The 17,300-nt window shown below is 29.7% G+C and overlaps 1 protein-coding gene across 2 annotated transcripts; it reads left to right on the top strand.

Annotated features, from left to right (window-relative positions):
* The first annotated feature begins 14,022 nt into the window (after positions 1–14,022).
* Positions 14,023–15,811, top strand: LOC108331016 (transcription factor MYB61). Of its 2 annotated transcripts, none has more exons than XM_017565627.2 (3): positions 14,023–14,396; positions 14,508–14,637; positions 14,733–15,811. In XM_017565627.2, the coding sequence occupies exons 1-3, from the start codon at positions 14,264–14,266 to the stop codon at positions 15,535–15,537; spliced, it is 1,068 nt and encodes a 355-aa protein (XP_017421116.1). In that variant the 5' UTR covers positions 14,023–14,263; the 3' UTR covers positions 15,538–15,811. The 2 variants fall into 2 exon arrangements, with proteins under 2 accessions (XP_017421116.1, XP_052733014.1); XM_052877054.1 differs by having other exon boundaries at positions 14,293–14,421.
* Positions 15,812–17,300: the final 1,489 nt, after the last annotated feature.

The following is a 17,300-nucleotide window of genomic DNA, read 5'->3' on the forward strand; positions in this document are numbered from 1 at the left end:
TATTCTTTCTTCTTGACATATATATCAAGGGTAGGCAAATAAAACTGTACTATATTACTAAAATCTGTACTAAAATAAAAATTAATTTGTCTAAATTGAACTAAGCTATAAAACAGTTCAGACAATGAACTGAACGGTTTTTTGTTTTATCAAACTGGACTGAACTGAAATATACTAAATTGTACTAAACTACAATATAAACTAAACTGAACTACTAATTATACTAATTTTAAACTGAATTATACTAATTTTAAACTGAATTGTACTAGTTTTTAAACTGAATAGTATAATAATACATGTTCTTTTTAGTTGAAATTTATTTTAATATTTATTTTATTTTATTCATAAGTGTCTTACAAATTAACTTTTTAATTATTTGATATTATTATTTTCTATTTTATTTATATTTCTTTTATTCTTATATGTGTATGGAAATTATTTTATTATTTATTTATTTATTTATTTTATTTTATTTTATTTTTTATTTTTTTATTTATATTTATTTTGTCATGAATATTATTTTACTTTTATATTTATTTTTTTAATTTTTTATTTATATTTTTTTGTTTTATATGTGTATATAATTTATTTTATCTTTTTATCTAGTTATTTTATTTTAAAATAATTTTTTATTTATATTTATTTTGTTCCCTCGTAAAATTGTTTTATTAATCAATTATTTATTATTTATATTTTATTATGTAAAAATTAAACTAATATTTATTAATTATTATAATATAATAAAAGATGATACTAGAAAAATTACTCTTAATAAACGTTTGTTAATTTTTTTTTCATTTGATATTTCTATAATATTAATTCTTTTTGCTACATTACTATTTTTTTATGATATTTCATTATATATTTATTTAATAAAATTTAACGTTAAAAAATATATTTTAGTTTTAGTATGTAAAATACTATATTTAAAAATAAGAATATTTATATTTATTTTAAAGTAAGTTGATTTTTAAAATAAATAGTTATTTTAGTGTGTGCGCTTACACACATTTTAATATCATTAAAAGTTTTTTAACATATTTTTACATATTTAATAATATGTTAAAGAATATAATATATTTAAAGTATTATTTTTTTATATAGTCTTTTTTTTATGATTTATATTACTTAATCATTTAATAAAATTAAATTTAAAAAAATATATTTTACTTTTATTACTTAAAATAATATTATTTAAAAAGTAATATATGTTTATTGATAAAAAAATATAAAAATTTGTGATAAAAAAATTTTGTCTTAAAAAATTCATTATTAATTTTTTATTTGAACGGTTTCTTTTATTAATATTTTATTATTAAATAACGTTTTCTTAGCAAGACGAAGCAATTGAACCGGAATTAGAGAAGAGAAAAGAGTAGATACAGACTTAACTGAACCGAAACTGTTATAAGTTCAGTTTTTAAAAATTAAACCATAAAATAGTATACTGAACTTTTAGTAAAAGTTGATCAATTTTTTTTAAGTATAATATAGTATAGTTAACTATAATACAGTACAGATCAGTTATTTTTGTCCAGCCCTATATATACCACTTAGAATAGTTTATCAGGAAATAATTTTTTATTAGATTATAATGAGAATATATTGATAATAGTAAATATAATAGTTTTTTACGTAGTTTAGTTCTTAATTCACACTCTTAACACATTTATTACCTCTTTTTCATTACTTTTTAATTGTCAGATTTTTATTCCAATTTTTTTTTATTTGTCTGTCATGTATAAAGTTCAAGATTCCATTAATTATTGTTTTACTCATTATACTCTTAGTTGTGAAAAGTTTAAAGAAAGTCAAAATATTTTGTACATTAGAATCAATAAATTCGAATTTGTATATATTACATAATTATATTAATATTATAATGTAAATGGATTATACTTTGTACTAATTAATTTTTTAGAAAGTTCATTGTTTTATACTTACTAATTAATTTTTTTTAATGAGAAAACAATTATTAACCTTATATAAAGACTTAGAAAATGATTTTTAGAATTGGCAGTAGTTAAAAAAAAATAGAGATTTATAAAAGGATTTAATATATATATATATATATATATATATATATATATATATATATATATATATATATATATATATAGATTTGTTATAAACGGTTTTATAATTTAAAATTATACAATTTTTTTTGAAAATCACTTTTGTAGAGTTTTTTTGACTTTTCTTTAGAAGTTCTCCTTCTATGTTTATTTGTTTAACGATCAGAGGCTGCCTCTATGATCATCATCGAGTTCTACAAGAGTAGCTGATTAGAATCTCTAATAGAATAAGTTAGTTTTGTACCATTTTTCTTGGTTCAATCTGTCTTTTATATGTAGGCTTTACTAACTTGTATGTGACCTTAAAGTCATCAACATGAGTCTCTATTGATCAATGATCATAATAGTATGATCTAATTATGTTTGCGATTTTTCTATGAGTAGATAGAGCATCCTAAGGACTTGAAGATGTTTTGATGTCTTAGAGGTTGTTGAATAGTTTTAACAAATAAGGGAAGCTAGTCTTTCGTCTATGAATTTGTAAAATTAGTTTAATTATGCTACTCCATGTTGATGTTAGAGAAAAGTGGTTCAATATGATTTTTGCTTCTGTTAAATCTGTACTAGTATGTAATCATGTGTATTAAGTGCAAATTGAATGAATTAAGTGTTATATGAATTGGTGGTTTGATATGAAAATTGAATGAGAAGACTCTAAATTGAGAAATTGTCTTGATTTGTATAGATTAAAGTCTGATTTATAGTTGTTTGAAATAAAAGAAAGGATTAAAGGTACCAATTAGAGCCAATTAATCAAGCTAGATCCTTCTTATTTATGTTTTGGTTTCTAGTGTATCATCAAGTGATAGTAGAGGGACGTTGGGCGCCAATTTCATATTTCAAGGTCTAAGAGCATTTTGTTTCAAGACACTAGGAGTAGGGAGGCACCATTGGGTGCCACTTTAACAATGGGCCTCTGACTTGGTTCTCGTTGGTTAAGTTTATGCTTCATTAGTTGAAACCAAAAGCAATGAGCTCACTGGCTCTATTCCATTGAACACCATTTTTATTTTATCCAGAGGTGTCCGAAGGACCTTCTTTCACTAGGTGCTAGTATAGCTCGCTAGGCACTAGGACCTTAGAGAGATAGTACTCAATGCACACTTCTGTCGGGTGCCATATGTTCTACATCTTGTATAAGTTGTTTTTCATGTTTTTGTGATATCAATTGTTTCTAAATGTTATATCTAGCTATTAAAGTGAAATACCGATATGAATGTATGGATTGTGGGGGGCCTTCTAAGGAGGGAATCCCATTGAATGTGTGGTTCATTAAGGTGTGCCTTGAGGTAAAGAATGCTCCATTTTTATGTAGTCATCCTAAAATCTACTAATCATGCATATTCAGGTAGAGGAGAATTATTAGATGGTGAAAGTGACAAGAGATTTTGTCTTAAGGACGACCTTAGTATTCTTACGACTATGATTAGACTAACTTTGTGTGGGTAGAACAATATTTGTATCACCACAAGTGCATGACTTCACTAGTTTGACTCAAAGGAACATATATGTGTCGGAACAATCGGTACCGATATAGAGTCGCGCAGCGGAATAAAATATAGATAGCAGAAAGCGTGTAACAATCACAACACAAGTTCAAATAGTCGGTTTCAAAAATTGATTTTCTTAGCGAACTTTTATCGAACTTTTATCGAACAGTTGATGTGCTAAGAGTTTAGGGATCAAGAAAATCAACACAGAATTTTTATCCTGGTTCGAATCAAAAGATTCTACGTCCAGTCGTTAATCACTATAAATAATGATTAACCTTTTTCACTAAAAATATAGTTGTACAGATTACAAGATAATAAAATGAGCAAAGAATAGAAAACACCTTCCTTCGAAAAATGAACTAGAAGAGTGCAACAAGTAACTTCCTTCGACAAACGAACCGGAAGAGCTTCCTTCGACGCACGAACCGGAAGCAACAGCTCTGCCAACTTAAAGAGAACTGCTCCGATCTTTGACACACAAAGCGTGAGCTTCTCCTATTCATAAGACCAGACAAGAGCACTCTATCACTTTGAGACCTTCCTCAGACAAACTGTATTCCCAAAATGGCATAGATCATTTTCACTCACAAAGAGCTTCCCTTAGGCACAAAGCTCTAATACTCTCAATTGAAAAGTTTTTTTTCTAAGAGCTGTGAAGACCTCTATTTATAAGCCTAGTTTCGTGCAGGGTCAAAAACTGAAAAGACATCTCCCAACTGTCACTGATAATCGATTATCATAAGTGATAATCGATTATTTGTGTCCGTTATGGGGTTTTCAAAAAAGTGATAATCGATTATCCTGAGCAATAATCGATTATTCCAAAGACTTGGACAGAATTAAATGAAACAGTGATAATCGATTATTCTGTGTAATAATCGATTATTTACGCAAGCAACTCTCTTCTAAACTGGCTCGTGATAATCGATTATTCCTCTTGATAATCGATTATTTGTGCAATGACTCACTAAATACGAAAACTTTTAAGAGTTTTTACATCATTACATTTTATCCTATACATTTGTTTCTACAAAATGCATTTAATAAAGATGCATTTAGAGTCTTCAATTCTTCAGCTTTTATCATCATCAAAATTTCACAGTAGCTTCAAGATACCAATGCTCCTCATTGGTAACAATATGGAAAAATTGAATTCCAAAAGAGTTCTGATTGTATGTATTATTATGTGATAATTGAATGACTCATTGTATTATAGATGTATGTTTTCTCCTTTTCCAGCTAGTATACCTTGTTAGTGTGTTTTGTGGTTGTTGTGTTGTCTTTTTTTTTGAAATGATTATCTTATAAGTGTGGACAAATTAAGATAAGGTATAAAGGCACCTATTGTGGATGAAAGCCAACTATCTGAGTCGTAGAACGATATTAGATATATTAGGTATAGTTTTGGAATAAAATCATAATATAAAACTTTAAAAATATACATATATTTTATTATTATAGTCTTATCAAATGTATATCAGATAAGTTGTTTTTTTAATATTTATAATAAAACATTTTATTTTAATAATATTATACTATTAAAATATGATGTTACACCTACACTATTTTATATTTTATATGCTATTATATCATGAAAAAAAATTATTACAAGAAAAGAATAAATTATTTAATGAAAAAAGTAAAAAGAGTTTTGATACTTTACTACCAACGAAAAATGTGTTATTTTGAATTATTTTTATATAAAAATAATAGTGTATTATTTAAAAAAAATATTTTGTATAATCATGAAAATTAATACTTTTTATTTGTTTATGTAACAAAACCTTAAACGTCTACATACTATTAAACAGAAAAAGTATTATTATTATTTTCCATATAGCAATGTATGTTAATGTTTCGGTATACAAAATTGGTGGTTTTGTTGGTGAAGACTTATTTGACAAGTAGGAAGTTAAAGATAAGAACAAGGAAGAAAAATTAAATAACTCATAGTTTTACTAATTAAATTAACAATTTGAAATCTTCTTTAAAGTGTCTTTAATATTAGAATAAGAAGGAAAATAATCGTTAAATCTCAACTAATTGAAAAGTTATTTTTAGAATCATATCATTAAGTATGATAAAAGTAGTAAGTTTACTTATTTTTTTAGTTCAATGTTTTTTTCTCATTACTAAGTTTGTGAGAATTACCATGTATAGCTCGAAAACCATAATAAAATAAATTACTATTATAATATATTTTGACATTTTAAAATTAAAAATTTTAAATATATGAATTTCAATATTTTATTATTATTAGAACAATTTTAAGTAATACAAATTAGTTTTACAAATATTTTTATTTTTCAATTTACATTTTTATTAGATGATATATGTTTTTTGTTGTCAACAAGAACAAATGTATTTAAATAAGTCAATTGTGCAGAAAAAAAGAGTGATATACACAAAACAAACAAAAAAGATTTAATTGTTAGCTTATGAACATATATCATGCAAAAAATTACTGTTTATTTTCAATAATGGTCTTTCAATTTAGAAAAAACAAAACTTATGATACATCAGGTATGGATCATTATCAAAGGAGTCGGGGTCGTCATTGCTCTCCAAATTTAAAAAAAAATAAAATTATATGTAGTATATTTTAGAAATTTATAAAAATTAAATTTGATAATGTTTTATTTTTTTTATAAAGCGAATGTTTATAAATAACGAAAGATAAAATTAAATATAATAAAAAATTAAAATTAAAATTAAAATATTTTTTATTTTCTTTTTTATTATGTTCCGTACAAATTGTTTTTATCTTCCACTCTTGTTTTCTTATTTCTCATATATATATATATATATATATATATATATATATATATATATATATATATATATATATATATATATATATAATATTCATTTTAAAAGAAAAAAAAAAGTAATTTTCTCTTGTCTCATTTTAGTGATATATTAATTTATTAATTATTATTATTTTATTTCATAAACTCTTTATATATTATTTTTTATGAATATAAAAAAAATTATTTATTGTATTTTTTTTCACAGTACATTTTTTTTTATTTTGACTTGATTATCAGAGGATTTTTTATTTAATAATTACTTTTCTCAATTTTTATTATATTAGGTTAAAGTTTCAATCTCAAGATTTTATTGTTGATGTTTTTAGCGATCTTCATTTAAAAAATACATTAATCATGCTTGAATATGTCAATTTTGTATTATCAAAATAAGATTACGGAATAAAATAGAAGATGATTTTTTTTACAACAAAATTGTTTATATTAAACAAAATACATAAATTTTTTAATTATAATTCAATTATTAATAAATTAAAAAATTTGTATATATAATTTCTTTTATTGTTAAGATTATACTAAACTATATATCATTTTTACTATAAGATAGACATTAATTAAATATATAAATTTTAAGTATATTATTTTATCTTTTCCCTTATTAAGTTTCACCGGAAAAAGCTATGATCATACCATCCTCTTTGAACATGTGAATAATTATTGCCATTTTTTTTCCTTACTTATTCACACTATATTCTTTTCCAAGAACATTATTAGTCCTAGATAACTGCATACTATATTTTTAATGTCACAGTAGTCTTTTTATTATTATCCATCTCTGTAGTCCTGCAAAATATCATAGCAAAAAATCATACACAAAAAAATATTCTCTTTTTGTACACCATTATGATATATTTATGATATACTCATACATTTTTTCTTCACTGTCCTACTCCACTTAATTGTTGGTCGGTATTAAAAGTCCATCATATATAAGTCAATTTGTATCAAGTTTTGTATCAAAAGGTGTTTGCAAGCTTGAAAAAACTTTGACATTTTTAAACTCATATTTATGGTTTTAACTTTTTAAATAACAATATGTTACCGATATCAAACATATATTCTAAGGTAATTTTTTTTCTTTTAAAAAATATCAAATTATTTTTGGTACCATCATATCCTCACTAAGGTCAAGACTATATAACAATAAAATTTACACTGTGTTTGATAGTCTGAAATAGATTATTCCTATTTTAGGTTAATTCTAATATTTGTTACATGATTTTAAGTGAACCATTACCTAAACGTTGTTCGATATAGGAGCATTTTAATAAACGGTAACAATAAAATGTGTCTATATTGTTATTAACTGAATTTATTTTATAATAACACAATCTAATCCAATATTAGACAGAAAAGAATAAAAATCTTAGTATGCGTTTGGATTGTTTCAATGGAAATCAAACATTTTTTTTTGTTTATTTCAATTAACTAAATGGAAAAACAATATAAGTGGTGTTAAAACAAAAATGAGTTAACACATTGTAACATCCCAAGAATTTCACCCTTTAAAAATTCAAAATTCAAAATATTCCAATAATACAATTACGGTAACACCCCGAACCTCAAGCTCAAATCTATACAAAGTTTACAGCTCAGACATAACAGTAAAGATAACATTGAATCCTTCTAATACACTCTTTCATCTCTTCCTGCCCTTGCACCAGATCACGCGACATCCCTTCATCTGCTCACGTATAACAAAAACGTTATACGATCATCGCAAAAATATGATTTTCCGGCACAAACAAACAAGTAAGGGTGAGCTAACATGCAACACAACAATTATAAAACATGCATAATTGCTTTGATAAAAACATCATATAAAATTTATGTCAGACATCTTCATATACCATCATACCACAATTCCTACTAGACACTCATCCGGATGATACGTTGATGAGCTGTCACGGGAGGTTATGCACTTGTGATGACTTTTACTTTTTCTTACAAATACACTTCCAAAATACTTCATACCATTCACAAGGTTAGTCCCCTCACTATGTCCAAAACCGGCACATAGACCAGGACCTCCTGCTCCTCTCACCACATAATTCATCCTTCTCTACATGAGACTGGATGATTATTAGAGTATCAGGATAACCTCCAACTACGGGACCCTCAACATCAACATACACACTAATATCATAATATTACATAATCTCTCCACGAGATTCATACCATACTCATATTCCTCAACTCACATTACACCAATACAAAATCTCCCCATAATACACATAATTTAATTCAAACTCAAAATCTAACACCATTTGAAAAATAATATTAGAATGAGTACTATTCACCAAACTCTTTTGAACGAACGCTACTGGATGAACGCTACTGGATACTGCTATTCACCCATATAAGACCTACACCACTTGGACGAACGCTATAAGATCTAACCCAATCTGGCTGAACGTTCTATACTGATCACTATTTGAGCGAACGCCATCTGATCGAACGCTATCTATCGAACACTAACTGACCGAACGCTATTTGGCCGAACATTATTCACCACACACTAGTCACCGAACGCTATTTGGACGAACGCCACTATGCTAATTGGACGAACGCCACTATGCTAATTGGACGAACGCCACTATGCTAAATGGACGAACGCTAATGAGATTCAACACAACCATAACCGAACGTTAAAACCGAACCCCATATTGAATCCACTATTGCTTGGACGAACGTACAAAGATCAAGTCTCATCAAGAACGAACGTTGCCTATGACGGGTACTACCTGAGGACAAACATCCTCGACAACGACCGTTCCATACGAACGCTCACTAACTGACAACGTTATCAAGGTCGATCGTTCACTAACACATAATATGACCGAACGCTTCAGATTGAAGCCTGAGACTAACTGGTCAAGATCGAGTCACGAACAGATATCAAGACCGAACGCTTAAGATTCAAACTTAGAATATCAAATTACGGTCGAGCGCTCGTAATCACTAATACCCAAAACCGAACGCTCAACATCCAAACCCGAGTATCCAAATTAAGGACGAAGGACTAAAATCACTAATTCGTCAATACCGAACGCTCAAGATCTAAATTTACGAATATCAATTTAAGACCGAACGTACACTAATATATCAAAACCGAACGTTCAAGATTCAAATCTAAGACTACCAACTTAAGGCTGAACGCTCACAAACACAATTAAACCAAGGCCGAATGCTCAAGATTGACCCTTAAGGATACCACATTAAGACCGAACGCTACAATCACTAATACACCAAGACCGACCGCTTCAGATCCCAACCTAAGAACACCAAGTAAAAACCGAACGCATTCCAACTAAACCTCAGGATACCAAATTAAGACCGAACACTAGATACGTGAGAACAACTATCTCCAATATCAAAAGTTACAATTGATAACGAACGCTCACAATCTATACAATACGAATACTACCCTAAGTACGAACGTCTAACACATCTAATTCACTGGGTAATATCTTTGACGAACGTCTATTATTTAACCTGACGCTCGTTACACGAGAATACAAAACCGAACGCTCACAGAACAAGCCCAGAACGAACGTAACTCTCGTTACTAGAGGAGACAAGACCGAACGGTTAATTTGTCCGACCACGAGCGTTAGTTGAGCGAACGCTCGTTCTACACTTTAAAATTTGGCCGACCACTATTTGGTCGAGCACCAATTGGACGAACGTCCAATTTTGACTCACCAAAATTGGACGTTCGCGCATTCTGCAGAATTATGCAGAATCGCGCCAGATTCCAGAGGAACCCAGAAACCCCCATTTTCATCCTTTTTCTTCCCAGATTCTACCCAGATTTACAACAAACACATAATATTTCAAAAATCAAGGAAATAAATCAAACTCCCCTTACCTCTTGAAGACTTCCTTAAAAAATTTGGGATCTATCTCCTCCCAGACGTGCTGATCAAGATCTTCGTGCAACCTCAACAGTTCTTCACTTCCTCTCCCAGATCTTGCTGCAATGACTTCCCTCTCACCAGATGCCCAACCACTTGATTTTTCTTCCAGCCGTGAATTTTTAATGTGTTGGCTGCTCCTATGGTTGAAGGCTGGTGCTGATGGAGAACGGTGCAGTTGTTGGTTGTCCTTTCTACTGGATAGTTACGTTGGGAAGATTGGAGATGTTGGATGTTCAAGGTTGTTGAACGCTTGAAGGACCAAAGTCTGCCACCATGGTGGCGGTTGGAAACGTGAATTATTCTCCAAGTTGCTGGAACGTTGGACGGTGTTCTCTTCAAACTATTAATGAAGCTCTCCAAACGTGTGTGTTATTTCCTTCCAGCTGGTGTGGGTTGTGGCAGCAAGTGCTTCATCTCCAAGCCTTGGATGCTCCTTACTCAAGCTATTTCTGCTTGACCGAGATCACCACTTCATCTACCCCTGGTGGTGCTGGAAATGGCTGGATGTTACTCTCAATCTGCTCCCTCTCTCCCTCTCACATGCCAAAAATGAAAACCCCCCCTTCCAAGCTTCCCCCCAATAATTGTACTCCAATAATGCATTCCAATAATGCAAAGAGTGGGTGACTGCCCTGTCCCCATCACTCCAAAAATTTACGGTCCTCACATTCTTAATTGTTGGGGACTTAATACAGTGATGTTAATGTTTTATAATATATTAAAAAATATTAATACATTAAAATTAGTGTATTTTAAAGATACAATATAAAAAAAAGTAAGCAAAGAACATGCACTCTAATATTTGATATCAATTTTTTTAATATAAATAGTTTTATTATGAACGAGTTTCATATTTTTAAAACACATCATTTTTCTAAAAACCAATTCTTTTTCTTGGTCTTTTTATGTTATCTGTTGCATGTGAGTCTTCTTCCACTTATATGTGTATTTTCAATCATCTATATGAGTCCTTGTTGATCATAATGATATGCCTTGATCATTTTTGTATTGTTCTTAGGTAATAGATACGACATCTTGTGAGATTAAAGGGATTTCAGATTTCTTAGAGCAAGTTCAACTCTCTCTCAAGTAAGAAAAGTTAATTGCTCAACTTTCATATGATTAATACCTGATAATTGCTAATTGTATGCTTGTATGATGTTTTTCCTGTATGATTGAGCTGTGTGATTAGAAATTAATGAAAATTGAAATTAGGGTTGTAGTTTGGTTTATTTGAATTATATGATGAAATTGGGAATGTTGCTTAATTGATATTACATATGATATTGTTTGAATAATTGCATGCGGTGTAATATGAATTTGTCATTTGTTTTGGTTGTTGGGCGCGTGTGCTTTCAGGTCGTTGGGCGAATGTGCTTTCAGGCACTACTCGTTGAGCGAGTAAATGTTCTCACTAAGCGAAATTAGAGAGTCTAACTCTATTATATGTTCTCTTGTATATTTAATGTGTGAATTTGTAAATGTTAAAATGATGGTTGGTTTATGATGTTTATTTGAGAATGGTTGATAAATTTATGAATAAATATGCATGCGATTAATGTTGTATGAAATTATGATGATGATGAGCTTGTTATCTTGGTGGTGTAATTCTATAAATTTCATAGGGAGATTCTTGGTGGTGTTTCATTAGTGTAAGCATTGATGTGAGAGTCCACACGTTGAATGTTATCTTGTTTCTCTAATCATCATTCAAGCTCAGGTAGAGTAAAATGAGGTATGTGGTGAGTAAAATTGACTAACCTTGTGTACGGTAGGATGAAACTCATTGACAATGACTCTATAAAGTAATAGAGGTCACCACAAATGTAAGATTCTTTGAGATTTCACATCAATACTTTAGTTGAATAATTTAGTCTAGAATGAGTCATGATTTGTGATTTAGTTGTTTATATGAATGAGTGATGTATGATAATATATCTCTATGTTGTTTTATGAAAACTCTCTTGTACATTAGCTTACCATGTTGTTTATTTTGGTATTTCTTGTGTGTTTGTTTGTTTATTTTGCGAGGATGATCTTATTGGTGTGAGTATATGAGAGTGAGTGTTGAAACATCTATGATGAAGGATAGTAATATTGCAAAGTTTCCTTGATTTATGTCTAGTAGTTTTTCATTAGTTGGTTTAGATATATTTTATTATTACGATTATATTTTTTAGATAACTATATTAATACTATATATATATTTATTGGTTATCAATGTGTTATTTTATCACTTATAAGTTGATAAAATTGAGATTTTACACAAATATTGTATTCAACACCTGTACCAATAAAATAATATTTTTATTTTAAAATATAATAATGTAGAATGAATCAACTAGGAAAATAAAATAAAAAAACATAATTATTTATTTTAAAGTATAATAATATTTCACGTCAGTTATTGTCCTTTGTTCTTGAATTCTCGATGATGTTTTGGTTCCAAAGTACCATTCAATTGATAACATTATATACTGAAGAAAATGCTTCCAAACTTTTAAGTAATAATTTATCTGATTATATGCTCAATGATAACTGATTAAAATATATAACATTACGTGGTCTTAAGGGTAAAATAATATTTTTAATTTCAATATGATTTCCTCTCTCCTTTCATCCATGCTAAACAAACTTGTATAATAGTATTTTTTTTCACATCAAACAACTTTAAATTTCATCCCCTTTTTTTCCTATCCATTTTCCTCTTTCTTATTTTTCACTCAGTTGTTTTCTCCTTGCCAAATGATAAAACATTAAGGAAAATTTTTATTTTATCAATGATTAGGAAGTGTTATTTTAAAAATTAAAAAAGTTGTAAGTAAACGTGTTATAAATTTATGTAGATACTCCCTAAGAAAGGGTTGTTAATAATACACTTCTTCTAATTTAGTATTGACTAAATTACTAAAGATATACATGAGAGTTGAATAAATAGAATGAATAAGGTCACACAATTTCATGATTATTTTTAATAAATTTTATATAAAAAAAAGTTAGACAATACATTTCATAAAAGTAAATTACCTTTAGGGGGACATCCAAAAAAAATTTGCATTCACGTTTTATGATTTAAAATGACCTCATAGAATGAGATCATCACCAGGTTAACTCAAAAGAACAATTATACCAGATTATGATTTAGGATTAATATTCTTAAATCAATCACAGCCAAAAGAAGAATCTAATATTAAGCCACACAATATTTTTAAATCTAATATTAAAAAAGGGAATATCATGTTTACAGTCAAAGGGAATTTGACTTGTAGCAAAAAAATAGAGCACTTTCTTAGTAAAGCATATGCATGCGTTGAAATTTGTGACTTACTTAGAGAAAATATTTATGTCTTTTTTTCATTAAAAGGTATTTTAAAAATACTTAACACAATTTCAAACATAATTTACACCAACAAAAGCACGTGTAATAATTTAATGGTAAATAACAAAAGAATGTTCTGAAAATTGAAAATATATATGGATGTGATTAATTATAACTCTAAAGTGCATGGTTATATTACAGAGCTTTTATACTTTATGATGCTTAATTATTGTTTTGTTATAATTTTTCTAGAAAAAAGGATGTCTTAAAAATCAATCCAATACAATGCAAAAAGCAGCACTGGATTTGCTTAAATCCCACTTGATTGCTTCACCTTCCTCCGCAGTTTCTTTCTCTCTCTCTCTCATTCTATTTCATAACTTGAATCCTAAGTATGATTTACACCATCTTCTTCTCTTTAAATGCACACAATTAGTTCCTGGTTTTACCCTCTCCACACAGCAACACTGACACATTTTCCACCTCCACAAACCTTTCACTGACACAAGCACACGGGTAATGTCTCACTATATAGACCCAGTCACCACTTCCTAGTTCGCACATCCTTTCTCCATAATTAAGAAAACACTGTCCTTTTTCTGTCCTTTTTCTCACTGTCTTCCCACACATGGGTCGCCATTCCTGTTGTTTAAAGCAAAAACTAAGGAAAGGTTTATGGTCCCCCGAAGAAGATGAGAAGCTCTTCAATTACATAACCCGATTTGGCGTTGGCTGCTGGAGTTCGGTTCCCAAACAAGCTGGTCGGAATCTTAAAACTTCCCCAATGTCTCGCTTTTTTTCTTTTTTCTTTTTGTTTCTTCTCTTGTAATTTCTTGTCGCTGAAAGAAAAAGCATTTCTTTATGAATTGCAGGACTGCAAAGGTGTGGAAAGAGTTGCAGATTGAGATGGATAAACTACTTGAGGCCGGATTTGAAGAGAGGGATGTTCTCTCAACAAGAGGAGGATCTTATAATTAGCCTTCATGAAGTTCTAGGAAATAGGTATATATATATATAACACTTGAATTAATTATGTACTAATTAACAAATTGTGATGCTTTGGAAGGGTTTTTGAAATGGTTGTTTTCCAATGACAGGTGGGCTCAAATTGCAGCTCAGTTACCAGGGAGAACTGATAATGAGATTAAGAACTTTTGGAATTCTTGTTTGAAGAAGAAGCTAATGAAGCAAGGGATTGACCCTGCTACACACAAGCCTCTTGTCAGTGCTGAAGATAACATAATAAAGGAAGAGAAGGACACCATAGAGACACCGTCTGTGTTGTTACCAGCGTCTCAAGGGATTTTAGTCTCCTCACAGGATTCACCGCTTCTAGTGAACAATTCAAATTACTATGATGGTTTGTTCAATGTAACAGAAACTTCAAGGGAAGTTTTCGTGAGCAAAAATGCATTGGACCCTTTGTCCTCCTACTTTGAATTCCAAATGGGTTACGATTCAAGTGTGAACCCAATGAGACAGTTTGATCAGAACCAGGTGGGAACCAATTCAAGCTATGGATTCTCCTCATTGCCGTGTCTGAATAGCTCTGATCACCACGGGAACGTGTCGGTGGCAGAGTTTTCAGACAACAACTCAGCTTCTAAAATCAGTTCTTTGTTGAAGGAAAGTTCAAGCAATAGCTCTGGCATGAGTGTTTATCCAGGGGCCGGCTGTCAAATGATGGAAAATGCCGGCTTCTCATCATGGGAATGTGACAATAAAATTGATCCTTTGTTACAGTTTCAAGTCAATGTGGTAAAATCTCAAGAGTTCAAGACAAGTTCGTGGCAAGAAGGCCAATTTCTGACTCAGAATTCCATAGATTTCACTACCTATCCGTTAATGTCACTGTCGGAGGATCTAACAGGAGCAAATTTTAATGTGTTCCAGCATATGTGAGCTGTAAATTCTCCTGTTTCTTTTTTTTTTTTTTTTTTTAATTTTGAGTTGATTTTTTTTGTGTTCTTTATCTCTCGTTGAAAATTGAAACGACAAGATATAGAGCAATAGAAAGATGTTGATAACAGCAGATTTGTAGCAAAAGATGAGATGATCCCTCTCCTCTCGGATATCTTTGTTTTTCCTGTTGATGTATCTGTTTTCATCAGCAGAAGTTTGAATGACGATTATTGCTGATTAATATGAGTGAATCTAATTATTTTTATGATCCTAATCTTTTCACGTGTCCATTCACAAGCCTTTTATTTCAACATATAACAATCATAATTCAGAGCACTCCACCGTATATACTTCAATTTGACTGATCGTGAATCCAACACAAGTTAAACGTATATAATTATTATATAGAGTAAACAATAAAATTTAAAACACAAAAACCATATAAACTATCTAAAATAAGATGACTTTTTATAAGATCACAATAAGATGACTTGAAAACCTTGCTTATGTATTAATTCGTCTCGCTTTCATGTAAAAATTCTCTCTCTATCACCGTCACACATTCCTCTTTCTTTTCTCTTAAATTATAGTCCTTGTCGTGCTTACTTTGGTTGTCTTCCATGGAGAAGAAGCGGGTCAAAGACTCAAATTATCAAATATGATGAGGGGTACTTGTCACAGTCATTAGCAGTGATGCAGAATATCAAGACTCAATGGACGTATACACATGGACAAGGATGTCTGTATATATATAATATGATGTAATATGAGTGTGTGGATTGATCTGTGGAAAAGTCTACAGTGATGCTGAAAAAGATGAACGAATAAAAAGCCGTACACATAATATGAGAAGGAAAACGCCTTTGAAAAAGAAAAAGCCATGAACCTTCTTATGCTACGCGCTCGTACGTTTTATGTACACGTTGATGAATACACAGAATGAGACACGTATAAACAAAATATGAAGGGTACGTAAACAGTGGTGAAAGAGTTTGAAACAGTGTGATTATCGTATATTATTATGTATGAGATGGTGTGTTACTGGCATATGATATGATATGATATGATCGAGTTGCGGGCTCCATGCACCACCATGCATTTTGTGAATCCCTCCAAAAGGTTAAAATTGGCTGCCCAAGCTGTGCATTATTGGAGAGAGATTCATATGAGATGAAGCATATATAGGTTATATATTAAGGTCTATGTGTAGGGTCTTTCAAAATCATCTCTAATTATCTGTCACCACGGAATGCTCCAACACACAATAATATGCATATAACTCCTCACCTCCATAACTTGCTGCTTATTCTGGATATATCTATATATTATATATAATTAACTTGCATAAAAATTAATAATGCTTCTGCTGTATATGTACATTTATGTATACACTTATATATATTTATATTCGCATCATCACTTTCAGCTCTCTTCAGGTTTCAGACAGGTTACAGAAATTATAACAGAGAACGTGACAGTATATTTTATGTTGCAGATCAATTTGCTGATTCGCTGGATCTTTTTGGGGTGCTATAGCTATACGGATTTGCCACTGTTTAAAACGATTTTACAAGTGAATATTACAGAAAATAAAATGCGGTGCTTGTAAAATTGATTTTATAATAATAATTTTGGATTTTATATAAAAAGAATTTAAATTCGGTTGAAATTAAATTTTAAATGTACTTAGATATTTAAAATGTACTTAGATATTTAAAGTTTCATTCTTTAAAGAAATTTTGATATAAAACTTAAGCTACCTT

The sequence above is a fragment of the Vigna angularis genome, chromosome 4, assembly GCF_016808095.1.
Source record: "Vigna angularis cultivar LongXiaoDou No.4 chromosome 4, ASM1680809v1, whole genome shotgun sequence".
Taxonomy (NCBI): domain Eukaryota; kingdom Viridiplantae; phylum Streptophyta; class Magnoliopsida; order Fabales; family Fabaceae; genus Vigna; species Vigna angularis.